This window comes from Coturnix japonica, chromosome 7, assembly GCF_001577835.2.
Source record: "Coturnix japonica isolate 7356 chromosome 7, Coturnix japonica 2.1, whole genome shotgun sequence".
NCBI lineage: Eukaryota > Metazoa > Chordata > Aves > Galliformes > Phasianidae > Coturnix > Coturnix japonica.
The window spans coordinates 22,415,060-22,442,519 of NC_029522.1; the positions used below are offsets into that span (position 1 = coordinate 22,415,060).

The 27,460-nt window shown below is 39.0% G+C and overlaps 1 protein-coding gene and 1 long non-coding RNA gene across 3 annotated transcripts in view; one reads left to right on the plus strand and one right to left on the minus strand.

Moving 5' to 3' along the window:
* Positions 1 to 25,712, plus strand: part of CNTNAP5 (contactin associated protein family member 5) — a 252,770-nt gene extending 227,058 nt beyond the window's left edge. The window contains exons 20-24 of the mRNA XM_015868834.2: positions 4,228 to 4,358; positions 5,140 to 5,224; positions 14,146 to 14,364; positions 17,423 to 17,494; positions 18,318 to 25,712. Of these exons, the coding sequence (XP_015724320.1) occupies positions 4,228 to 4,358; positions 5,140 to 5,224; positions 14,146 to 14,364; positions 17,423 to 17,494; positions 18,318 to 18,514 (704 nt within the window). The 3' untranslated portion in view covers positions 18,515 to 25,712. The remainder of the gene's footprint in view (positions 1 to 4,227; positions 4,359 to 5,139; positions 5,225 to 14,145; positions 14,365 to 17,422; positions 17,495 to 18,317) is intronic.
* Positions 6,534 to 18,319, minus strand: LOC107316850. Of its 2 annotated transcripts, XR_001556606.2 has the most exons (5): positions 15,996 to 18,319; positions 14,082 to 14,371; positions 13,773 to 13,939; positions 11,215 to 12,658; positions 6,565 to 10,052 (listed from the first exon to the last, which is right to left on the minus strand). It is a non-coding gene; the product is annotated as an uncharacterized LOC107316850 (long non-coding RNA). The 2 variants fall into 2 exon arrangements; XR_004307912.1 differs by having other exon boundaries at positions 6,534 to 12,658.
* Positions 25,713 to 27,460: the final 1,748 nt, after the last annotated feature.

Here is a 27,460-nt window from a genome sequence, read left to right on the forward strand (position 1 = left end):
CATGACAAAATGACATGAGACCTGTAGTCCTGGTGACATGTGTGACAAGAGCCTGGCTTACAAATAACATTTTTGTTCAGGCTAAGTGCTTTGAAGTCTATATCAGCATAGTATCCTTATGTTACCAGTAGCCTCAAGAGCTCCTGCTTCATCGTTCTCATCCTCAGCACAAAGACAGAAGAAGTTGGAAAGCACCGTGCTATTTTTGTAGCTGCCTGGTGGTTGGTTATGCCGACACTGATGGTTAATGTACTGCTAGCAAGCATTAACCCTGGCCTCCATTGCCACTGAAACAATTTCTGGAGTGTTCTATTTTAGAAACAGTATCACCTACCTATTCACCATTATGGGACGGCGTAAATGCTGCCCTTCGGTCTCTGTTTCCTAGAACTTTTCTCAGCACAAGGGGAGCCCTCAGAAATCTGGTTGAAATGGTACTGTAGCTACTTGATACGAGCACAGAGATGTCATTCAGCCCTCCAGTAATGGATTATACTACTGTAGGTTGTAGACCAAAAGCCACGATGACATGTAGCAAGCTGTCTTTTATCCTGGCTGCGGCCTAGTCATAGTAGCATCGCAGCCCACGTGGACTCATTTCCTGCAGAAATGGAGAAAAGAGGTCATGCTGTGGCTGAACTATGCCTAATCCACTCTCAGGCTGTTCTGGAGGTAGCACAGCGCATCTCCGTGCTGATCTGCAGTCTGCGGTGGTACTCACCTGTAGAATTCAAAGCTAAAGAGGGACGGCTGTAATAATCAAGTGAGAATCCACTCTTTCTGCCGGGGTAATATGCCCCATGAAATTCCCCTGCCTGAGGCCGAAGCCACGATACCTCTCTCTTTTCTTCCTTCTGTCTTTTATGGACTTTATAGAAATAGCCTCCAGCAATTCCACATATATTAGAGAAGGAAGAAAACACAACATGCAGTGTATTGCTTGAGCATTATGGCACTCCAGGTGTGCACGCCCAGACACGGGGAACTGAAAAGAAGTTGACAGGCACGACTGCAACAAGACTGCCAGAAATTGAGCTGCTTATGGTTATTGTGATTCCCTATTGCGAGGCAGAAATGATGTGACAGTGAGAACAGAGCTGGTTTATATACACAGATTTTTATTTGTGATTAGTGACACTGGGATGATGTGAATGGATAAATTCAGCAGACCGGATAATCAAGATTCAGAGAACCAAAAGAAATGCTTAATAACTATTTAATTAATAATCAATTTATTTTGCCTGTCAAATAGCAAAATGGTAGCATGTATTCTGCCAAAGAAGTGATTCTGTATTCTGCCAACATAAAAAGATTTGATAAGCGCATACCAAAATTAGCTCTCAGCTACACTGATGTAAATTCCAACCATCTCTGGAGACACAAGCCCATGTATTCCTGATTTATATTAATGTGAAGTTGACTGCAGGAAAAATGCCAACTTGAATGAAATGATTCTGAAGAACAGCAATCAAAAGAAAAAAGAAGTTGCTGTTGGAATTTAAAGGAATTGATGAGATGCTATTCATTCATCTCTTTAAATGGTTTAAGGTAAAATTGTACCGCTGTAGATAGGTAAGATGTGTTCTTAATGGAAGTCAAGAATCTGCTCCGGTGTCTCCTGGCAAATGGAATGGATTATTTCTGCTTTAAAACGGAGTTTCTCTGAGGTAAGACAATGGGGAAATCCCTATCTCAGAGTGAAGATAGATCACTTATCTGATGTCTGTCTTTGAACACAAATGCTCTGTTTATTGCATTGATTGCCTGGCCATAGGAGCACTGTTTATATTTCATACGCTGGTGTGACCGTAGCGTTTGACAAGAGCAGACAAGTGCATTTACATTTACAAACTAATAAACTAGTACAAGGTCGTGCTCCATTTTCTGCACTAAGACCCTTTCAAAGGCTTCAGGTAAGAGGTGTATGAGTGGCTGATAGAATTCTGGGACATGATTTTCAGTTAGAATCGATCTGTTTCTCTTTCAGGATGCATTTCAGCTTACTCTGTATGGCCATCCCAGCTGTGGTGTGCAGGGTCAGACAACCTTTCTGCTTTTATTGACTTTCTTGCTGCCCAAACAAGTGGGTCTGAACAGGTCCCTTAACTTCTTTGCACGGCTTCTTTTCTCACGTCCTTCTAGCGTAAAGTGATTATAAGACATCTACATCTTTATTCCCTGTTAGATGCATCTTTCAGTCAGTTGCAGAAAATAAGATTATGATTTAAGTTTGGACTTGTAAGCGCAACAAGAATGGTGATAAACCACAGCTCCTTGGCCTGGCAGTAAGGGGACAGGAGATTCACAGTGTGAATCGAAGCAGCTGAATCAGGACCTATAATATCACACTGAATAATTTAATAGTTGTTACTGACCTTGATATCTTCAAAAATATTCCCCCCTGATATGTATGAGAAAATGCCTTTAAATCCTTTTTTTTCCTGATTCAGTAAACCTCACCCGATCCAGTAAACCTCTCAATCAGCTAAAAAGCCTTCATCCTAATAATGTGTTATTGTTTTCCCACTCATCTTTGGTAACTTCATCGCTATCCTGCAAAGCTCAGAAATAGATGGTGGCTCACATGGGATCATACAGACTGTTAGAAAAAAGTGCAGCTCTTAGGAGGCAGAGAAACCAACATCCTGATGAAACAAAGGCAGAGAGACAATCTGAGTGATCTTTATTTTTTTTTAATGATTCGGTAATTCCATGGTCTTAACTTCACTGTGGGTCTACTTTGGAAGAATCATTAATAGTAACTGTGAGTTTCATAGAGGTTGCAAAATTCCCACTCTGCAGAAACTTTATACGTTGTTTTAAACTTGGAAAGTGGTTTTGCCTGTAGGACAGGAGAGTTGACCTTATTGCAGGAGAATTTGCAAGGCTAAAAAGAGAAGTTGTGTCCGTGCTATGCGGTGAGGAGAGCAGACCCTTGTGACAGGTCATACAGGCATGCCTTAGGCTGCTCGTGCTGCCTTGTGACTTGTACATAAACATTGCCTCTGCAATCGCTGAAGCCAGTCTTTAGAGCTAATGCTGTGTGAAAGCATCCCTTGGTGACAGTGAGTCAGTCGGCCCCCTTCATTTAGTATTGGTAATGTTTTCCTGTAGCCTTCTGCAAAGCCTAGTGGCTCTTGGAATAGTCTGGCTTTGCGCCGATGTAAGCACTGAAATGGAAGGAGATGGGAGTTTTTACAATAGTTTTCAGAACAGGGAATGAATGAAGGACCTTTTGCTCAAGGTTGCAATGCCGTCCTTTGCTTTATCCTTTGAGACACTAAGAAAATAGCCTTGGAAAAGCTTTTCAACTCTGTAGTACCGCTGTTGTTCAACCTATTTTGGTTGCTGATACATAAAAAATGCCCTGTAAAAGCTTACTATCTTTTTTTTTTTATTTCTCGCTGCTGCTTTATTTGCACAAAAGTAGGCTTGAAAGGATTTTATCTGATTGTTTTTTCTCTTCTAAATTGTGTGTCTGTATTTCCTCTGGTCGTTTGTGAAAGATAAAAAGTCACATTGAATTCCTTGTTTTCCTCTGCATTCCGATTTGTTACATTACTGTTGTTTATATCAGATTTTTTTTTTTCTACAAAGACTAAAAGAGATACTTGAGAATTCTTTTTAAATTAATTATTTTTCACAGAGTTTAGAAAACCAAGGTCGAAGCTGTTTATTTTCAGACATCTTTTACAGTATATCTTTCCTTGCATCACATATAAATCATAACAAGTCTGAGCCTTTAAACACTTCAAATGAAATTACAGTTGTCACAGTTTTCACTGTTTTCTGCATTGTCTGTGAAGTCTGGATGAAGCCTTGACTTGGAACAGTAAAGTCTACAAGTATTCATTTACCGGAACAGTGCAAGACCTACATGCCCTCTGGTGGAAGCAGCCCTTCACAGACTAATGTACGAAGATCAACTCCCGTGGCCTTGCTTGGTCTGGCTTGCGGACAGAAACTCTCCTTTGATATACTCAGTTTCTCAATTAAGTTAGTTTCTCCGCAGCAGAGTTTATTAGCTAGTAAGAAGGAAAACTCTTCTATGAGTTTCTTTTTTTCATTAAAGTGTGAGCTCTTTCATTTCTCCTCAACCTGTTCCTTGACTTTTTAACCTTGTTTCTTCACTATAATAAAAAGAAAATGAGTTATATGTTGTGTAAAGGTATTGAACAGTATCTCATTGTGGACACAGGTTTTATAGAATTCCGTTCTGCTTTTAAGGAAGTTTACAGGTTCGATACAAGTTGAGTAAGGATGGACTGCTCATCTTCACAATCGACTCTGGAAATTTTGCCAACCGAGAGATGCATCACGTGAAGATCAACAGAGAAGGCAGAGAGCTCATCATTCAGGTATGTCAAGGCTTGTTTTCAGGGCTAGGTTCCCATGGGAGATGAGGTCTTTCCTCGGTCCTGTTCCCATGCATTGCCTGTTTTAAAAAGGCAGGATGAAGAGGACCATCTTACTGCTCCTTCTGTTTTCCTTCTGAGCCTAATTACTATACATCAAATTTCAAAACAAATTTGCTGGGTCTGGGCCCTGGTCACTTAACAGAGAAGAGTGGCAGGGACTGAAGAGAAGCCCTGCATTAAGAAAAGAATGAGAAAGGGAAAGAAACACATCACTTTCCTTTACTTTGCAGTTTCCATTTCTGGGTGGTAAAATGATCTATGGTTAACACAGAAACTACGATAGGAAGGCCTGATTCGGTAGGAAGGAGGTTTATACTAGCTGTCAGGGTTCTCCTCAAGTAGCAGTCTTCTATTGTCTGCTGCACTGTGGTTTTCTTCTATGCAGAACTAATTCTCCACAGTACATTTATAGAGGGGCCTCCTTTGTACGCACTCTGCAGTGTCTAGATGTGGATTTGGGGAAGCAGGGGAATTTCGGTGTCAAACATTTAAACTTTTCAGCAGGGGAATGTTCTTTAAAGCCCTTTGTATGACTGTTCTTGTGCACCTTTCCATTTCTCATGCAAAATCAAAGCATATTCACTTGACTATCTTTAGAAATTAAATCGTGCTTGGAGGCAGAATGATTTGCAGCTGAGGTTCTTCCCATGAGTTTGTGGGACAAAGGTCTAGGTGTGTCTTCGTGCTGTTTTAATGAACTAATTTTACTGACCTCTTCCAGGTTGATCAAGTTATCAAACTCAAACACAACTTTTCCGAGATTGATTTCAAGGCCATCAAATCACTTACTTTGGGCAAGGTCACAGGTAGGTTTTACTAAAAACATTCCTAAGTCATCGTTTATAATAGCGCTGGAGTTAATCTGTGTTGTGTGCTAGCTTTTTAAGAGTTGGATTTTTGTGTGAGTGTATGTCTGATTTAGCTGTAAGGGTTATCCCGAGCAGTCTACTACTCTTACTTATATAGCTCATCAGTGCAAAGATTTGGCAGCTTTACTTGTTTGTACTCATAGCAGTGTTAGCTTCTCCCATTGCTCACTCCAATAAAGTGATTCATTTTGCCCACGTGGCTGCGCAGGGTGGCATCTTGGCCTAATGATATCATTTTGCTGACTGTAGCTTGCTCCTCTGAAGCCATTTCTGTTTCCTAATGATAAGAAGAACAGCACTGTGAACCTTCATCCTCTCTACCCTTATTGCACTCCCTGTCCTTTTCTATTTGAATTCTGCAAGGAATATTTCTGCTACGTATAGCACTGAGGGCACAATTTTGCATGCTCCATGCATGTAGGTTTTTTGAATTTACTCTTTCACACTGCAAAGCTATTACAAGACCTGGAAAACTTGGCCAGAAATTCAGAAATCACAACTCTGTTTGCAGTCAGGTTACATCTTATTTCCTCATATAAGTCTCATGCATTCCCAGTAAGGTTCTAAATTGTTCCTTGGTTAAAAAGATTTTAGTCCTTTGTTAGAATTGAACCTCCATGTGAATCTCACCGTTTCACTACTTGAATTTATATGCTTTATTAATAGCGCCCAAAGCCTCTAGGACTGGTAGCTCGACAGATAGATGTCCTCTGATGCCTACTAGTGCAATGTAATTGTATATAATGACATCAGCACATTTTGCATTGCATAGGTTAAAGACAGGAACTGATTTTCCCCTCATTTAGAACTGTTGTTTGTATGAAGATGCAGCTTTCAAACTTCTGTGGGTGGATTTGAGGACCTGACACTTCTCAGCCTAAAGCAGGGCTGAACTAAAATCTCATTTTGTCAGGTTTCATCTGTAGTGCTGAATACAAGCATTGCTCATATTGTGACCTCTGCATAAAACTTCACCTATAGATAACAAATCAATAAAAGCAAGGCTTTCTAACCAGCAGATGGAAAATAGCAGAAAGACCTTGAAACGTGTAACCAGAAAAAGTACAAAGTGCAACTCGGCCTTGTGAGGGAAACTAGATGTAGCCACAAAAATAGGAGTAATTTTACAAGTACAAGTTTCTAGCAGTGTCAGAAAGCCCAGATGTATCTCCAGGGGTTTGGCATTCAGTTGCACTGAACACCAAGGTTTGTCTCTAGATAACTTTTAATGGATATGTCCTTCCCCTTTTTTTTTTTTTTTTTTTTTTTTTTTTTCCCTCTTTTCTCCAAAGTTTCTAGATATTTTCTATTAGTATTAATAAGGTAGCAATAATTTTCTGTAATGACACTAAAGCCATAAACTCGCTCATCCAGCTGATTGGAGATCTTATTGCTGTACCAAGAATCACACAATCCCAGGAAGTCAATTTAATTTCAGCCTAATCCTAGATCTGGTTTCTTTTTCATATATTAAATGAACTTCCTCAGACTTTTCTGTCAGGAATTCATCTGCCGAGTTAAATCTGGCATCTGTGCTAAGAAGAGTCTTTACTCCCTCCCTGAATTGCATGTCACAGTCTTCTCTAAGTCTTCCCCAGGTTGAAGAGGCCCAGCTCTCCCCACCTTTTCTCATATGAAGAATGCTCATGTCCTTTAATAATCTTTGTGAGCCTTTGCTGGGCTTGCTATAGTAAATCTGTGCCTGTCTTCTGCTGGGAGGCCTAGAACTGGACCCCGTGCTCCAGTTGCACAAAACTCATGCAGGGTACAAAGGGAAGAACATCATCTGTCTGCTGGCATTGCTTTTCGCAAGACAGCTCTGGATGCCAGGAGAAAATGGGCCACCTTGGCTGCGAGGGCATGCTGCTGTCTTGTTGTCAGCTTATTGTCCCCCAGATCTTTCTTTACAAAGCTGGTTTTCAATCAGTATTGGTGGATGAGGTAATTCCTAACATAAATATAGGCCTTTTTGTATTTTCTTCATTGAACTTCCTTTTGTGCCTATTTTTCCATCTTGTCAAGGTTCCTCTGAAGGGTGACACAACAATCTCATCTATCAACCCTGTTTTGTGTCGTCTTCAATCTTATTGAAATTGGAACCTGGCCACACTTTGTCATTTTGGGAATGTAGAATTTATATACATGTGTCCAATCATAATTTATTTCTACTTTTAAACGGGTAAAATTTTAAAACATAGCTTTTTCTAATGATGGTTCACTGAAAGGTGAATACGGTTGACCTAAGCCAATATTCTTCAGCCAACTTCTTCCTTGTTATTGTTCATCAAGTTCTCAGCAACAGCATCAACTCATAGAGGCAGGAGATCCAGACTTGACTTACTTCTTGTAGTGCTTATTTTTAATTTAGGTGCCAAGTAATCTTTGTAATATAACCATACAGAAAAGCTGTATTCTACTTATTTGCACTATAGTTGTCTGAAATTCTGTCTTGTATCCTGCCAAGACTGCACATTCTTTGCTCCAAGTTTGATTGTGGTTCCTTAACCTACACTTTATAAATTAATGTCTTTCTTGACACCACTGTTCATTTTCAACTGGCTGAGAAATCTGTAAGAGCTTCTGGAATGACATCACCAATGGACAAAGTAAAGGCAATAGTTATCATGTACCAGGACTTGTGTAAAGCCTTTCACATGGTCCTGTATCACATCCTTATTGCTTAATTGATTAAATATGCATTTGAAGTCTGGGCTAAGAAGAGTAGGTTGGATAACCACAGCCAGAGCGTTACAGTCAACAGAGAAGGCTGGTGGAGACCAATGACAAGTGGTATCCCCCGAGGCTCCGTCTTGGGACTGGCACTCTTCAGTGACATTTGACAGGGGGATTGAGTGCACTCAGCAAGTTTGCCGATGACACCAACCTGAGCAGTGCAGTTGACACAGAAGAAGGAAGGGACACCATCTGGAGAGACCTTTATAGTTTTTATCAGTCCTTGGGAAGCATTCAAAGCCAGGTTGAATGGGGCTTCTCTGGGCAGCCTGATCTGGTGGGTGGCAGGTCTGTCCACAGCAGGGGCATTTGGAGTATGATGATCTTTGAGATGTCTTCCAACCACAGCTGTACTGTGATTCTGTGATATCACAAGATTAAGATCTCTTCCTCAATAGATTTTCATATTATTACCATGCTGAGCACAGCTGGAACTCTTGAAAAGCACAGGTTTATGCGATGTCCAGTTATTGATTTCCAGCCCCTTCAGCCACTTTTGACTTCTTTTAGTCCAAAGCTTTACACACTGATACTTTTTCCTGTCTTTGAAATGGTTTTGAATGGCTATGCTACACCCAGCTCAGAATTGCAGGAAAAAGCCCTCAGTTAAAGACAGAGGGGGATCACCTGGAATTCAGAATATAGGGACGCTCAGTGTGCCACAGATGGCTTGAATGACCTTGGGCAAGCCATTTATGTGCTGTTACAAAGGTAAGTAGGCATTTTATTCTCTGTGGAATCAATCCATGCTATAGTATCTCTGTTCTCTATCAGTAAAGCCTGGATAATAGAACATTCCTACATCAGAGGGATGCTGTGAGGATAAGAGCATAAAAGGTTGTGAGCTGTTCAGATCCACAGTAACAGGGCCATATAGCTTCCTTAGAAAGATCAATCTAAATATAAATGTGGCTTTGAAGACAACTGAGTAAAAAGAAGCAGCATTCAAATAACCAATGGCTATTTGTTGAAATCTTCCTCACAGTATCCAGTAGCAATACAGAAATACTATTATCCCATGGTCATTGACACTTTCTTCACATATATAGAGCAAAGACACAAAAGGTCTTATCCAAAGCCCATTGCTATTGATGGAAGTCGTTCCCTGGACTTCAGTGAGTACTGGTTCCAGACCACAAGTGGGTCTTACAGTTTTTGGTAAAGCCTATGTGAAATCTTAACGAGAGTCCCAGTTCACATACTTTTAGCGGTGCAAGCAGAGAACATCCTGGTGTGCATCACCACATGAGCACTGTTGGCAATTTGACCTAAGGAGGCAGGCTGTGCTTTAAACAATGGAGAGAAGTTCATGACCCTCAAAGGTGTTGATCAACTTTAAAAGGTATCAATCAATTTTGACAGGTGTCAATCAACATAGATTATTATGTAATCTTCTGATCTCAGATAGATACACATAAACATATGTGTAACGTGTCTAGTTTATAGAGGTACATGGAATCTCTTGCCCTCTCACACTCCAGACCCATCTACATGATTTATGAGCTATAGAGATACTTTTTCAACAGTATTTATTGAGCTATTCTCCGTACTTTAATATTTTTCATGATTATTAACCATTTCTTAACCCCTGTACAGCTCCTCCAACAATTCCTAAATTTTAACCTTTTAATCACAGCATAATCTGCATTACAGCTACAGTGGGGAAAATCATTAAGTTAGCAATAGTAAAGAAAGACACTCTATCACACAGATTACAGAGCAATTATACACACCACCATAGAATCTACTGATGTCTCCTAGTCTTACATAGTTGCATTTTGGCAGAGGGCATGCCCGCTCTTCCTCCAGACTCATCTCCCGCAGTTATCAGATGCATCAGTTCCTGTCCATCACCATGATGTTACCTGTTGGGGTACCCACCTACTTTTTTTTCCTCCATCAGGAAGAACTGAGCTTCTGTCCTTTCTCCACTGTGCTCATGGTAATCCACCATTCACTTCTTGGGCAGGTCATGTCCATGGGTTCCCTTGGACAGGCTTCCAACAATTCTCCAGCTTCTCACAACCCCCAGCTGTGCAAAGCCTTTAATTACTAACCCATACTGGTTTCAGTAAATAATATATATTTCTCAAACATTTCATCAACACAGAAGCAGCCACAACAACTATCATCTGGACTTCTACCATCACTGCAAGGCTTTTTTCCTTACTGCAGTCTTTCCCCCCTGAATACATACTTCATGGGATAACTTTAGCTTTGAAAAAAAAAAAAAAATCTCATGTTTGTGGTAGAGGTCTAAATTTTTTTCTTCCTAGTAACCTGGTAAGGTCTTACAGAAAATCAAAGCGGCTACTTGGAAGAGACATTTAGGAGCTAGCTGACATTACATAAAATACAAAGCTCTACTAGCACAAGCACTTCACACAGTCCACATTCTGAGCCAATAATGCTATCATGTCCACATTACAAAGAGAAAATCCATTCAAAATTATGGATACTAATACCACACATTTAAATGTCTAATTCTTTAATGATATTGTCTAAATAACTGTCAAAGGTTATCTACTTCTCTGTAAAAATTTCATTTATTGGAGTGTATTCTTGCTGCTTAGATTGATCTTAGCTATCTGCTTGTTAGAAGGGCATGTATTCTTTTGAACATTGTCTGTAGGTGGCTTTCTTTTTTTTTTGGCATATTTTCTTCTTATAGATTACACTTTGAGCTCATGCAGAACTTCACATGGCTGGCAATGCTGTGACAGATTAAGATTCAAGCATCTAAAAATTTGACGTCACAAATTTCACATTGCAATTCAAAGCACAGTTTTATTTTCAATGACAAGCTGTCTTATAGAAAACACACCGATTATATGCCTGAAATTATTTCTGCTAAGCCTAATGAAACAAAAATCTCCTGTCTACCTCTTAGCATTAAATGTTCATTTGCTAGCAAGCAAAACGTGAAATGTTGTGCCTGTTCCTGGGCTAACTGAAGAGAAAAAGTACTTTTACTTTGTTCTCACCATCCTTTGCTGTTTCAGAACTATTTCTCAAGTACATTGAATATCTGGTCCCCTGTTTCTTGCTCAATAGCATCACCTTCATAAATAAGAAGCTTACCTTTTTTTACTAATGAAAATATGGATAACGAACAGTAAAATTCCAAAAAAGCTCCCCTGCACACAGGTCATTCAACTTAACACAGCTACATCCTGTTATAAGCTCAGACTTACATTATTCTCACAAGGATTCATAGGGCGTAACACACATCATTCACATCCAAGGTGTAGCAGTCTCTTGCTGAGTTCAGTGACAGACCTGCTATTTGAAAGACAGAGCGTGCACCTCAAGTCTTAGAAACCCATACCTGCGTACATGGAATTTTTACTAGAAAGCTCTGGGGTTGTTTCCAGTTTGTTCTTTCACTCCTTTTCTTCTCTTCCAAATTTCACAGCTTTACAACAACAATTCTTCTCGCTCTCATTCATGCAAAGCTTACTTTGACAACAGAGGATGGGAACTGGCCCTTAATTTGACTTTAAAAAAAGCCTTCAACAGTGCTCTTAGACTTTTCAAGCTACTGTACCATGAAAAAAGAATTCATTATCTTGTAGGTTTTACCTTTTACACATTGGGGCAGAACAGAACAATTTAGTTTGCCTGACACCTGAAAGATACCAACAAATCCACCTTTTGAGTCAAAGTTAATAAGAAAGGAAATGCTGAGAGTACAAATGTTTACAAAAGATTTTGCAGATTCAAGAAAGGTGACAAATACTGCAAACTGAACTTTTTATTTTATATAAACCTTTGTGCAGAAACTTGGAAATGACTCTGTTTGTTTTATAAGACCTCTGCCAAAATCTCATTAGAAACCTGAATACAATATTTCCCTATATTTTCCTACACAAAAACAAATGTGAATTTATGTAAGGCTGCAGGGTTTTTTAATGTTAAAATCTTACTGCTTATCTTCACATCTCTCTGGCAGCTGTTCAGTTGTTTGCACCCCAGAGGTTGTCCACCTAACTCTCCTGGCAGTGATAACTTACAGAATCAAACTCTATAATCCAGAGATTGGTTATAAAGCACGTATGTTTATTTCAGTGTTGCGCACCACTGGGTGCAAGGGGGGATGTCTCCACCAAACTTGCACCCTGACTTGTAAAATCATGACACAGATATGGGTAAACCTAATACACAGTCAATGATTTCCTGGAATTCAGATCCATATTCAATAGTTGTTTAGCATGCAGACCCCTCTCTTGTTATCACCCATCTTATCAGGGAGATGCAACTCCTCTTCGGATATTAAAACATCTAAACCCCTCCTTGCCAGATGTCTCAAGGAGTTCTCACTCCTTATCCGAATCCTTCCTGCTCCCCCAGACCCACAGTCTCCGATCCTTGTTATTTTAACTTCTACATTCCTTTTCCAATCTACAAACTACCTTTAACTATCCCCCTTTAGCCCCCCTTTATTCTAAATTCCAGCAGCCTCTGTCTCTCACTTCACCGTTTAGTAAAAGTTCAAACTGAGCTTCTCCCTGTAAGACAAAGCTTACACCATACCTTGCTTAGCTGAGATAGAGCCACATTCTTCCACATTATATTTCAAACTTAATACATCTTTCTTGCCTTGTTCCCTCTGGCTCCATGACATCATGGACACAGATCCTGAGTACCAAAATTAACATCAGATGATTCGTGCTGCTTTTGAGATGGCTTAGTATTTTATTACACATAAAAGTTTTGTAGATATTTTTTTCCAATTCTTTTGTCTGAAAGTTTGTAAAATTACTGCATTTGATTGACAGTAGAAAAATTGTACCCTATTTTATTGTTTAACAACATACTCTTTCAAGCTAGGAAAATAAACTAAACTTGAAAAGTTGATAATCATTATTTTCCAGCGTCAATGGAACTACATCCAGAAATTTTTAATGCTAAAATTTTTCTCACAAGCAGGTAACTTCTAAGGTTTTGAATAACTACTGTTTTTCTTTTGTTTCTTTTTTGTTTTGTTTTAGTTTGTTGTTTCTTTTCTTTTTTAATTGACCTTGCCACAAGACACATCATGCTACAGACCTCTTNCCTGTGGGTTTTCTTTTGTTTCTTTTTTGTTTTGTTTTAGTTTGTTGTTTCTTTTCTTTTTTAATTGACCTTGCCACAAGACACATCATGCTACAGACCTCTTAGCAGTATGAATTTCAACTTCTGGAAAGTAAATAAATTAAAGCTCAGAGGAAAGGGAAGGTGGCTTTGCTGTCCTTTACCAGCTTTCCAAAACAACCTTTTATATTAAAACAAAGAACCAAATAAAAAAGGCATGTCTTTGAATTGACTTTGTCTTCATGAAATGCTAATGAACACAGACACATACATTAATTGTACCATCTCATCTTCAAGCTGGAAAAGAACACAGAGGCACTAGTTTGGATTTCAATGTAGATTAAATGAAGTATAGTTTATTTGACTTTTGTTGTATTAGTGGAACAGGGCTAACAGACAGAATGACAACCTAGCGCATAACTAGGAAGATTCTTAGGAACTCTGATGATAAAAATAAGAAGTGCGGATGCTACCAACATAATTAGCTGTACTGGAAAAGTAGGTTAAACAATAGACACACTCAGAGAAGGGCAGAAGACTATTAGAGGTCCCTTCCAGCCCCTACAATTCTGTGACTGTGTGATTTAGTAAGCTTTCTAATACTGAGCCGGATTAATTGTTGTTTAATAGACAAGAGAGAGTAGGATTCTTCACAAAAAGAGTGCAGGAAATAGAATACCTTAAAGATGCATCTGTGAAGGTGCTGTTACTGTGTTACCCAGAAGTTGAAGAGGATCATCTCACAGATTCTGTGATGTTCAACGTTGATTTTTTTTTTTTTACTGTTTATTATTATTCTTTTTATTGCTATTATTGTAGTGATTAACATCCACAATGTGCTTTCTCCTGTCAAGACAGTAGAAAAAAGGGATAAGAAAAGAAATGTAATGCAGTCTTCTGTTCAAGCCAACTTAATAGTAAGCTAAGGGAGAACCTAAACATTTGAGATCAAATGAAATAAAACAGTAATTAGTGTGATAAAAATTACCATTTTTTTAAATGCATCTTCTTAAAACTGACAATCCCCAGACCATTTTCCTGTTGTGTTGCAGATAGTTTATCACTGGACCCTGAAGTCTCAAAGGCAAATGCTTATGGTTTCACTGGCTGCATGTCCTCTGTTTGGTATAACCACATTGCTCCCCTGAAAGCTGCTCTGCGCCATCCCAGCATTGCTCCTGTGACTGTCAAGGGTTCCTTGACTGAATCCAGCTGTTCATCTCTAATGGAAGCTGATGTGAACACAGCAACCACAATATATTCTTCTTCAGGTACGTTCTGCCAAGAGGAGAAATGAAAATTAACACTGGAATGTGAGATTGCCTTTAAAAACAAAACAAAACACTAATGCAATTGTGAGAGTGTTTTAAACATTGGAACTGCCAAGTTACTTTCTCTCTAAAAATTTAAAGCATTAAGATTAGCCAACGCCACTTGAAAAAGACATTGTACCACATTACCCCTATAGCAAATAAAAAAAAACCCACAGTCATAGTGTTAACAGCAACTGAAGTATGGTTATATGCCTCATTTGCCATTCCCATCCACTCTAGACAGCTCCAGTGCTGCAGATCTCAAAGGAAAACATAAATGTTACACAGATTTCATATCCCAGTGGTGATCAGCAATAGGAATCTTACAACAAACAAGCCAAATCTGTTCCCAGTCTAGCAGAAAGGAGCAAAAAGCCTTTGTACAAACCCCATGACACATATGTATGATGTCCATTAAATGGCTGTACTTGATTCTCTCAGGATAAAGAGAAGCTACAGTACTGGAGTGTTACAAATAAGGTGATTCCAACAATTTATATCTTTCAATCCTGAGACTGCCCACTGGGAATCTGAAGTATTTTACATATGTGAATTTGTATGCAGAAAAGGAGACTCAGAGCAGCTGGGAGTGTCCTCACCACTCACAGGGGCAATTGAGTTGCTGCTTTAGTCACCAGCAGATGTGGCAAAAATCCTAATGACCAGAAGTGGGTACAAATTAAGAGATGTTTTTGGCCCCTTGACCTATGAAGCCACTTTGTCTTCTCTGAGAACTATTACAAGTTCATTATATATCATGATGCCTTTTACATTTGTACTCACGTCAAATCTCCTTTTCTCTGCAGCTTCTACTTAAGATACTCAATAGAAAACAAATGATGCTATTAGCATTCTGCATAGAGAAAGAGGCTGCTGATTACTCTGAGCACACTCTGTATGTGTTGCTTCCCACCTCTGGCTTTCTTCTCCCCACCCAGAGCTGTCTGAAGTATCTTCTATGAAACACACAAGAAAAGTGCACTGCAAATACAAAATGCATAGTAACACTGAAAATATATATACTCCTTATCCTGTAATCTGTCACCCTGATGACCTAATTTTTCTAACAAGTTTAAAAAGCAGTAAGACCAGCCTACAGGACAGGATGCAGAACAGAAATTAGTGTATTTGGACTTGGGTATTAGGGTTTTAGACTCAGTTGAATTCTTGTATCCAGGTTAAGCACTGTCATGTCAGAAATGAATAGTGAACCAAATCCGTATGCTTACAGCTCAGTTACCCATACGCACACCTGATTAAGAAACCCAAATTGAAAAGTGACTTACTGTGATTTTGATCTTTGTCAACAAAGATAAATAAATCACCTTGTTTCTTGCTGAGATAGACTTGAAGTACTGGCATTCTGAATGCTACACCTATGGCACAGAGATATTGAGATCTTAACTTGGTATTTTTTTTTATATTAAAATAATGGAAATACCAGAGTAGGTTCAGCTAGTGGAATTCTGATATAGCATCACAGAATCACCAACGTTGGAAAAGACTTACAAGATCATCCAGGCTAAACATCTACCTGTCACCAGAAGTTCCCAGTAAATCATGTCCCTCAACACAACACCTAAACATACCTTGAACACTTCCAGCGTGAGTGACTCCATCACCACCCTGGGCCAGCCCAGGTCTTCATGCAGGTCAAGTAAATGCCAAAAACAGAAATATTTTTGTTTCTGACTAGCAGTTAGGACAACACAAGTCCCTATTTTGCCACGTTTGAGCTGGACCTGCCATTCCCAAACAAAGAGGAACAACAGGTTTGCCAGAGGCTACCTTGCCCATGGGATCTATGAGATGGTAGAGTTCAGTAACCTGAGAAGAAGGAAAAAGAATAGTTATGACTGTAACCCCAAACTTAAGGAGAGATTTTACTTTAGTACAGTAGGACTGGCATTCAACAGATGTTAATTTTTCTTGTCAGGAGACACCTGAGAACTCAGAATACACTTCACCTGCATTTATGTGTAAAACAACATTTTTTTAACCCTGTTCCAGTCCCACAAACAGAGTAAATAAGATGAAACTTTACCGTGACTGTTTGTTGCTTGGCAACATCGCTGCAGGCACCCAAGATCCAAATAAGGGAAATATAAATAGGTGTCCAAATCTGTCAAAATTAGCAGTTACATTCATAGTGATAATGGGTGTTCCGAAGGCATTCAAATCATTGCTTTTGTGCTTTAGCTCAAACAATGAGTGAGTTGCGACTGAGTTGCAGGCGTAGGGAATCCTGACATGTATGTACATGTCATCACCTCCTGATACACAACTACAGAATAGTTGCTTGTGAAGATGCAAGAAAAGCTGGATTCAACTAACAGAAAAAATCAGTTTTCTGAAATGGGACAAAAGCAGCTACACTGCTGTAACTAAGCATGTAGACATTTTGGCCCTGTAGTCATTTATAGAAAAGGTAGAAGAGCTACAACATCTAGGAACTTTTCATGTTGAAATTCATTACTGATATCTCTCTGCATTGAATTTAATTTGACCATTGCATTTCTGCAGTGGAGAAAAAGACCTCTCCCAAAGAGCTGTCCCAGGCAGAGACTGATTCTTTTTATACAAGTCAAATTAAACCTTGTATCTTCATCTACAAATGTAGGTCAGAGCTACAGCCTTCCTGTCTTTTGCTTCTTTCTGGTATCTCAGGTACTTAAAAAAATAGAAAAAGAGCTGTGACTGAATAGAGCTCCCAACAGGCTATTTAGCTCAGATTTCTATCTGTGATTTCTCTACAGATAAACCGAGGAAACACTTTCAGATGTTAGTTGTAAGCTTTTCTGTTTCCTCTTAAATACATCCTTAACAGTGAAGATGTAGGAAAAATTTGTCCTGCAAGCTTAGAGACCTTCCTGGTTTGATTTTCCAGTACCCCAAATTACATCTTTTGAATAAAGGTTACAATTCACAAGAGGACGAGGACACTTCTGTCTGAGCCACAGTAAAAATTAAAATAGTCAATAGAAAAATAAATCTTGTTCTGCTTAACCAACTGCAGATCCTTTCGGGAAGACGGATGAAAGGGAGCCTCTCACCAATGCGGTCAGAAGCGATTCTGCTGTGATTGGAGGTAACAATATTTAAAGATTACAATTGAAAAATAATTGTCAGAGGATAAAACTTTTTTTTTTTTTTTTAAATCTAATGCACATCTAGTGTTTTCTTGATTTAGTGGTACATGCCTATAAACAAGCTACCTAGATAGGAACGTACGCTGTGAACTACAACAATGGTGGGTATCAACCAATTTAACACCACACCAATGAGAGCCTCAATGCGTTATTCACACATCCTCTACTCCTTGAGCTCTCTATTTGCAAATTGGTGTTGTAGAGGAGCTTGTTAGATCATATGGAAGCATCCGTATACTAGGGAAAGTTGTCTTTATAGCTTCGTGTAGAGTTTTCATTTTCCTTTAACAACCTGGAAGGCAATTTATCTCTGTTTATTTTATAGGATGCCCTGTAGGGAGCTGCCTTAGATAATATCTAGAAGCTATAAACCTAAGCATACAAAGCTCATGCCAACTTTCAGAGATAACACAGAAGAAAATATGACAGAGCAGGGATTTGTTTGAGCATACATACATAGTTTTTTTTTTTTACAAACAAACACACTGATCCAACTTTGCTTCCAGTGCAGTCAGAATTTGATCCAAATCAGAAGGCCAATTATATCAATGCTCACTACCCATGTCACCTAAGGAGACAAAAACCAAACAGAGATGATCAAGAAGAGCATGATAGAGACAGGTGACTGTGTATAGACTAAGATTAATTGATCTGTCATATCCTCTCTAAACTGATACACACTGGCAATGTATTTTTGACATAATTGAATCTTTGTTTTTGTATTTTACCCTTTCTATCCTTCCCTTTCTTACCTCTCCTCAGGTGTAATAGCAGTTGTGATATTCATCATCTTTTGCATCATCGCCATCATGAGCAGATTCCTCTATCAGCACAAACAGGCGCATCGAAGTAGCCAAACAAAGGAGAAGGAATACCCAGAAAATCTTGAGAGCTCTTTTAAAGCTGACATTGACTTGCAGAACACAGTGAGCGAGTGCAAACGAGAATATTTCATTTGATGGACAGTACAATTTCTTTTTACTCTTACTCCCCTAAATGTTTTTCCACCCTTCCTTTCTTCCTCCTATTCTTCCTTCCCCCGACTCTTTTTTTTTCCTTAAAGAAATTATATATATATATAAATATATATACACATTTTTTTTTCTTAATTTTTTTTTTTATTTATTTTTTTTTTTTTTAAATCACCCTGCAAAAGAAACACTGACAACAATCACAGTGCCTCATTCTCAGCATAACAACCTGGCAATCACAGTTTACTTCTGCAGCTCAAGAGACCTGCTATTCCACTCTAAAAGTAAGATCCACACATGCACCCGGTTTCTGCTATGACTTCCTGGATGTTCTTAAGTCTCTACTTTTGTGTATCTTGTGTTATTTTTTCCCCCCTCTTGAGCCAGTTAATTCATCACATTTACAATAGAGCTGGAGTATGTAAGTAGCCAAGTACATAGCTCTACAGATACTGGGACAGGAGAGAGGGAAAGAACGAGATCAAACCACCTGACTTATTTTACAGGCTCATTTACAGCAGCCGTAACAAACCAGAAAAAAAAAAAAATCTCAAATGACACGAATAGACACATCTCTGTTGATCTCAGTGGTAGTACATTAATTTATACCAGTTGAGAAACTGGTACAAGGTAATGAAAAATAAAGCTGTGTTTCTCATTTAAGCCCCTTCCCCCAACCTCCTGTCCTTTTACTGTAACTTTTAGGCTTACCAATTATTTTCCAAGAATGAATGTATCAACAACGAATATCGCTCCCATAACACTTCTTTCACCTCCATCTCATAAGGCTGGCTTTGTAGACCCAACATACTCTAGCATATCTCTAGCTGAAGCATGGAAAATAGTAGCTTGAATCTCCAAGGGTTTTAGGAAGCTGCTAGGACTTAGGTGCACTATATTTGTCTGAAATGTTATAAATGCAGCATATGTTCATGACATATGGAGGATTATCATGTGCTGAGGTTAAATGCTGTTGCCACTGAGGCAAATAAAATACCACAAAATGAAAAGTAGAAATAGTTTAAACATTATATGACAGTTACTAAAATAATTTAAAATAATTAGAAACAGTACTTCCAAGTGCTCAAAGAACCCTGCAAAAACTGCATGAAAGATTGAGTGATATTTCTTTATAGTACCTGGAATAACTGCTCCGAAGCTAAATAGAGATTTAATATTGTGTCTAAAAAGGTTAATATTTAATCAAGCCTATGAAATCTGTGCGGGGAAAAAAAATAAAAAACAACCCGAAATGCTACAATTAAAACCAACAGCAGATAAGATTAATTAAAGGCTTCTGTCCTTTCCCAACTGGGAACAATGCTGAAGGCTCAAATCCTGCCCATTTTAATCGCACTGCACAGTTTTCGTATGAGCCTCAAAAATCTTTTCAGTCATAGACGTAACACCAGGGAATTGAGGGGTCCCTCCAAGGTGACGTTTTTCACACCTTGCATATTTACTTCACAGACCTGCTGAAGAGTATTTAGAATTTGCTGTCAGACTCGCAGGTTTCTCATTGGAGTTGGATCAATTCAACAGCTAAGGGGAAAAAAAAACCAAAAAAAAACCAAAAAAAAAAAACAAAACCCTACTTTTTGCTGTATCCTCTGGGTGAGGATTTAGTCAGGAGAGCTACTGCACAGCTGAACCTCTTTGTCCCCTGCATCATCCTGGAGTCATCCTGGGGTATCCGCATACCGATTATTTCCACATTGATTAAAATCAAAGAATTGCTGTGTGAGGTGATGCTCAATAGCAAATTATTGATGAAATTAGACAAGCAGTAGGTGCATTTTGTTTTGTTTTCCCTCCAGTATTGGTCACAGTTATTTTTAGGATGTTTTGTGATGGAAGGAGAGGTCAGACAAAGAGGGAAAAAAATAAAGGACAGGTTGGAAGCAATGACTATCGCTTTATTTGATAAGAAGTAGAATCCAAAGAAGAGAAAACAATCCTGGGATGATACTGTTCCTACACAAAGAAGAGTATGTGACTATCAGCACCATGACCAGAAAACTAACTAAGCAATTTTTACAAAGCTGGCTATGCTGAAATGAGAATTGGTTACCTTCTTCCTTGACTAGGGTTTGAACAGCCTTTTTGGGTCATGCTGTATGGTATATGACTGAGAGCAAGATGCATAATAATAGACTCGTTAGCTGCGTTCACTATTTTGCTTTATGTCCCAGTATGAAATCCTGGCAAAGCAATTCTCTCTTTTCTCCCTCCATCCCCTAGATAAAGCGGAATGTTTTTTGTTGTTGTTTTTTTAATGGTATGAGCAAACACACAGGCACCTGCACCCACATTTGAGTCATCTTATTTGAAGTGACCCCTGTATGAGCCAACTCTGACAACCTAACATTCTTAATAAGCTTTATGAAGAATGGAACAGGAAGGAAGGGAAAGCATATAGATGCTTTTTTCTCACCCCATAAAACTATTTCTCTGTTCAGACTGATAAACACAAACCACCTTTCTGCTTTGCTACATATTAGTTTGTAGGAGTAAAAGTACTACAAAGGGCAGTTATAGAGAGCAGAACAGAGGAATACCTGGAGAAAGGACACTAAGCAGTGAAGCACAGTCCTCTCCTTTTTCAAGTGACTAAATCACTTTCAGCCATCAGAATCAGAGCCTGATTCTGCAAGATGCTTAGATTTCTCCAGGTAGATTGAGTTCCCTTCACCAGATGTAGATACTAGCATTGCTACAAACATTTCAGATACAGTTCAGTGGCTCAGTTCTGGGACAAGTGTGACTGGTATGCCATACACAGGCACAGACTGGCAAAACAGCGCATCATCTATATTTATTTTCCTTTCCCTCATTCGTTATAGTACAGGCTGGTAAAAACTTCCTGAAAATTTTGCTACATTTGTGTGCTTCTGTGAAAAGAAAGAACTGCACATACATAAATGCATGCACAAGTACAAAGAAACACATGCGTCTGTACCCATGGATGTAACAAGCATGAATGTTTCTATGCTACAGGGCTGGATAAAAACAACACTTTTGTAGAGGTGTGCATATAAGATCCTGCTTTTAAGCCAGGTTGTGAATGTTCTTCTAACTACAAGAAAAAAAATAGGTAAAAGCTACTATAGAAGGTAAACCCTTGCACTATTTATTTCATTTATTTATTTCATTGCAGTGCTTTCTTTACTGAAGGCATCACTGGTTTACTTCAGTATCAGTTAGTGACAATAACAATTAGAGGAAATAAATGTGATTTATCAAAAATCTCCCAATGTTAAGACTTCCTTCATTTTCCTTAATTCAAATTGAATAATCTTCCCCCCCCCCCCCCCCATCTACACTTGTGCTATTTGTATTAAAAGGGCTTTAACCCAGAGTTGGGGGGCGTTCTTGCCTGTTTTCTTCTAACTATCATCTTAGGTAACAGTTTTCAGTCAACATCAAGAAAAATCATTCCGAGATATATATATATATATATATATATCACAGAATCACACACACACACACACATATATATATATATATATATATATATAATGTCAGGGCTCATTTTAATGTAAAACCAAAGAACATAGCCAGTTTTTTGAGGGTTTTGTTGTGGAACATGTTTTGTTCTTTTCCCTAAGAAAAGCCTCAAAGAACGTAAGGGGCAATCAGGAGGATCCCAAGACCTGTTTTTTCCCTACAGTTACATATCACCTGAAAATTATTTCTTCTAGGGGTTTTTAGGCTACCAAATACTGAGATATGAATTTAGGCACTGCAAATTCCTGTTTATCTTCTAGAAATAAAGCATTAGCCCAAATAACCAGCAGTGTAATTTGCAGTAAGTTTTTCCATAGTCCCTACTTGCTTACTGGAGAAAAGTCTACAAGTGTCTGGAGTGCATTTTTGATGTGTACACCTTTCACCCTCCTCACTCACCTTTTCTTGGCATGGCACTACAATGAAGACAAAGCCAAACACGAGATAGGCTTTTAACTCAGACTAACTAAACTCATTTGGGTGAAAGCAAAAAAAGGCTTTTCAAAAAAGCCATTTAGAGTGTGGAGCTGCACTAAGATTAACATCAATCATGAGAGTCCCCTAACACTTACATTAAAATAGATGGCCAAAAATCAAAGATGAGATGCATCTCTTCACTGTGTTTTAACTTGATCTAGCCAGACTAAATCCATCCCATTTATCAGTCCCTAGGTTTTCACAGCATAGAAAAACATTGTTTTCATGAGATGTTTGCCTATATTAGCATTTAGCTGATCACACATTTGTGGAGGAACAGTCAATACATGGTTTCTTACTAAATGGAGGGGATATGAATCTTCTCATAATTAAGTCTGCCAATGATTTTGCTTAATGCAGGATTGAGTCCTGCACCACAAAGAACTCAAAGACTGTCCTTGAGCCATTTCATTTTGTTTTGGTTGGCATTTGTTTTCACACTTGTTTCATACTTGTTTCACACTTGTCATTAAGTCGGTGAGGAGAGCAAATGTCTCAGGCTTAAAGATGACAGATCAGGTTCTAGAGGTGCATCTTCCTCTCTGATCATAGAGAGAGAGTATGATCCCAGCAATAGGCCAGCTACTTATACCAGTATTTACCTATATAAAGGAATCTTGAACTACCCTTGTAGATCCAGTAGACACATCTGCGCAAGGCAGATTCTTGGAGGTGCCAGCTTGGACTAGGGAAGGATCTTCCTAGTATCTAAAAGTACCCTAGGGATCTTTGGTTAGGAAATGCATCTATCTGCTTGTAGATATGTGAAAGTCATGACTTAAAGCACCCTTGAGTCAGTGGCCATCCTGTCAGTAAACTGGAGCTCAGAGAGAATAGATACATCTCCAGTGTATTCAAGATCCAGAGTCCATTCATCGATCAGCATGGGACCTTTGACAAATAGCATACATGTAAACAGTTCTTCATATTTCATAGTCTAAAGCTAAATCAGAAGCCTGAGATGCATTTCTACCCTGTATGTCTGGTGCCATTTGAAATAAAATAGATTTTCTGTACAGCTGCAGCATGGATGAGAATCTCCTGCCTGTCGCATCTGTTATCTGCTAGCCCCAAGTAGATATATTACTGATATCTGTTGGATTTTCACGTTACAGTAAGCATCCATCCAGAATCCACAACTTCTAAATGAGATGAATCCTTGAAAAAACCCATCTTCAGAACAGTATCAGCCTTCCTTTCTATCACTGTAAGCCAACTGGTTGAAGTACATCCTTCACCCCTGGATAGCTGAGTCTTAAGAGGAAGCAGGATTTGACTCCTTCGGACTCTGCCATCTCCTGCCATTGTTGTTTTTTATCTTCACCTACACTAAGCTCACACTGAAGATGAATTTCAAGTATTGTTTTGCACTGCTAGCTTTTCACAGACATAAAGTGTCTTTTATTATGATTTTGCAGAAAGCAACGCTGCGTAAAAGAGTTGAGCAGAAGCTGAGAGCTTGTGAGGCTCTCTAAGACAAGTGCTTTTTCAAAGCTTTCATGCAGTTTTGCAATGCTTACTTATCAAACAAGCCAAGTAGTACAGCTACATTCCTGCCAAAACAAAGGTGCTATCCAGAACTCTTTGAGGTTGGTGGGAGGCCTCTCGGTCGACTACAGTTAGAGTTACATCATGCCCCTTGGGGTTTTCTTGACAAGTTACTCTCTCAGCCATGCAGTTTCAAAGCATAATTTGTTTCTTTTGGATCTGAACTTTGCTGTGCTTCCTTTTCCAATGAAAAGTTCTCTGTGTCCCTTTTCAACACGAGTCCCCTTCTCTGTGTTCCTTTTGTACATGAATCTTCTAAACACACACTTCTTTGGGGTCTGAAAAAAGTCTTTTCTCCCCTTGGTTGTTTATTTTGAACCATGCCTATGGGAGGCTGGATATCTCTACATATCGGTACTTATTTTTGTGATCTTTTGCACTAAGTTTCTCTGACAAAAAACTGGGGGGGAAAAAAAGCACTGGTGAACTATTGTAATTTGTAAGCTCGTTATTTGTTGTTTGTAATGTTCTGAGTGAGTCTACAAGCCAAGCTAAGGAAGGATTAAGGCAACAATTTCTGCTGACAGTTGCTCCATATCTGGTTCACCTCTGATTTTTTCCTCTCTCTCTCTTTCTTTCATTAAACTGGGGGGCTATTGAATTGGTGGTAGGAGACAGAAGAACTCATGTTGTTGTGCTAACTTAAGGATATTATTTTTCTCCTGGCAGTCACAGAAACCAGGAATTTGAAGAAACAACACGATTCTCAAAATGTCAGCCAGATAATCGACAGACTGTACTCCACCACAAGCTGTAGTCACCTAGGGATGGTGACCTGTAAGAGCAAATGGGTACATGACCTCACCAAATTACAGTTGCAATGAGGCAGTGCATGAGGAAAATGCTCTCAGAAAGGTAAAGCTGTTGGAACTCACACATGGTAATCCTCAAGTGGAAGTGGGTGGTTTCAAACTCTTTTTCCACAATTTGTTTTTCTGTGGAATGGATTAATAGTTAGCTGCCCAAAGCATAGCCCTCATTTTCCTGATGCTCTGCCAAATACTGGATATGTGCTTCAGTTATCAGAGAGGATATCAAACCTTTAACTAGTAATTATTTGAAGGTCCCTAGTAAAAAATCACCAGAGTTCTCACAGATACATCAGTGAAGGAAGACGATGCCATCCCCAACAGAATCCTAACATTTAATGAAACATTGGGTACAAGGGCAGTGTTTGCTTAGAGACTCTCCCCCAACCCCTTTCTCACCTCAGATGCCTTTGACAGCTTTTTTTTCCTAAGATTCCTGATCACTGTTTGCATCTCAGCACCCTTTGCTTCTCAATATGCCAGTCATTTTTTCTTTTTCTGGGTTTCACCCCACAACCCTAATGAAAGTCCATCTGATACAGTTTCTTCGTGTGAAATTATTTACTGGCTTTTGCATGCCACAGCCTGTTACAATTTCATCTCGTATCATTTAGGCACGCTATCCTTTGCCATGTTTTGTCATCGTTTCCAATACTGAGCACACCTATCATTAAGAAAGAAAACTGAGGTAAAGCTTAGATACAACAAGCTGCAGCCTTGGATGCCACTCACAACACAGCTCAGACACCTGAGCCCACATTGTGAACTTTCAGATAGAGGTTAAGAGAGCAAGCAGGGGTTTTGTTTTGTTGTTTGTTTTCTTTTTTTTTTTTTAGGCATCTAGACATAAGAATCTGTGAGTTTTGCAAAATAAATATTTGACATAGACCACTATACCTAAATGAGGGCAAGAAGCTAAACGTCATAACGCATGCTAGAATACTGCTTTGAAACCCACTTTGTGAAAGAAACAGCCAGCTTCAGACCTGGTTGTAATCCTGTGGAGGTCAACATAGACACATCACAGATGAATTTAGCCTTAGGTTGCCCCTAGGCAAGGGCAGTGATGATCTCCTGCAAACTGAGCCTGACATGTATGAATTCAAGTCAGGACCTTATATTCATCATCCCCTACTGCTGTCAACAAGAGTTGCATTCACTGCAATTATGTGTGTCTTCTAGCAGAACTGTGGCTAAAACTCAGGATAAGGCAATGAGCTTCAGCTCCACTTAAGCCCATGACATGGCTTAAGTCACCTTCAGGAGTTTCCAGAAATGTGTGTAGGGGGAAGGGCGGTCTGCTGTCAGCCAGCCTGGGAGCCCACACTGATTTAAAGAGGATTTTATGAGCTTAATGGAATCCACATCTGGGCACGCTGTGATGAACTGTAACCTACTTGAAAAATGAAGGCAACCTAAAAAAAGGTGGGGGGAAAAAAGTGGAAAATAGCAAGAATCTCAGGCTGAAAGCTGGCAGCAATTAAGTACTTATAAGAATAAAAAACTGGCCCTTCTGGAGAGGGAACCCTTCGTCATTCATTTTACTTCGTTCTACTTAAATTATGTTCAGTAAATCTCTCAGAACGCTACTCATTTCCGTAGCAGAGCAAACAATAACAATTAAAAAAGGACTCTTCTTTTAATGGTCTGTCAAAGAGTAATGCAAGAGTCTCTCAGTTACAGTAAAAAGCAAAATGGAGATTTCGGATATTCCCCTTTCTCTATCTGGTTTTCTAAAGAGAATTCCACAAGACGTTGCCTCAGTCCAAGTCAGTTTTGTAGACAATGTAATATGTCTTAATACACTGTTCGGGGATTGAGAAAATTTAGCCTTAGCTTCTTTTGTTTTCTATGGTTACTGTTGTACAGAAGAAAGACTTAAACTGTAAATAATGTATATTTAATAAAAAGAGACTTTTTGTATGATTTTGTGTGGAAGACAAATGCCTCCTGCTGTGTTTTTATTTCATCTTATAGCTTGAGTGGACATTGAAGAAAGTGGTGATTATGGGAATATTAAATCTCAGGATTTACACATTAACTCTAAGCTAACAGATCTCACTGGACGTTAATAAAAGCTGAAGTGTCCATAACTTAAGATTTATTGATTTCAGCTACTACTAAAAGTTATTGCCATAGGACATTTGATCATCACCTGCATCCCTGACATAAGTCATTAATGCAGGTTTGTGAAACCCCCCAGAACATAAAAACCAACACAGCTGTCCAAGAAGTTAAAAGTCACATCTGGAGACATGGTTTAGTTCTGGTTAGGAAACATGTTTGGGCATAGCTCCATAGCCTTCCAGGTACTCATGCACATACACTCTCCCCAGCCTGCCATGTGTGCCCTGCTGCACTCGCATTCAAAAACCACACTTCAGCAATTCACACACATTGCCACCATTACACCCATCTCCAGGGCAATTAACAAGAACTGGCTCACAGGGTTCTGCCTTGATGTCAGGCTTTCAGTCTCACTACTTAGCTCATCTTCACTGAGCACACACCCTTGAATATCACAGCCTTTGATACTATCACAGTGAACCAAGACACACCAGTTTAGGGTTAGAAAAACAGCAAATCATAATTA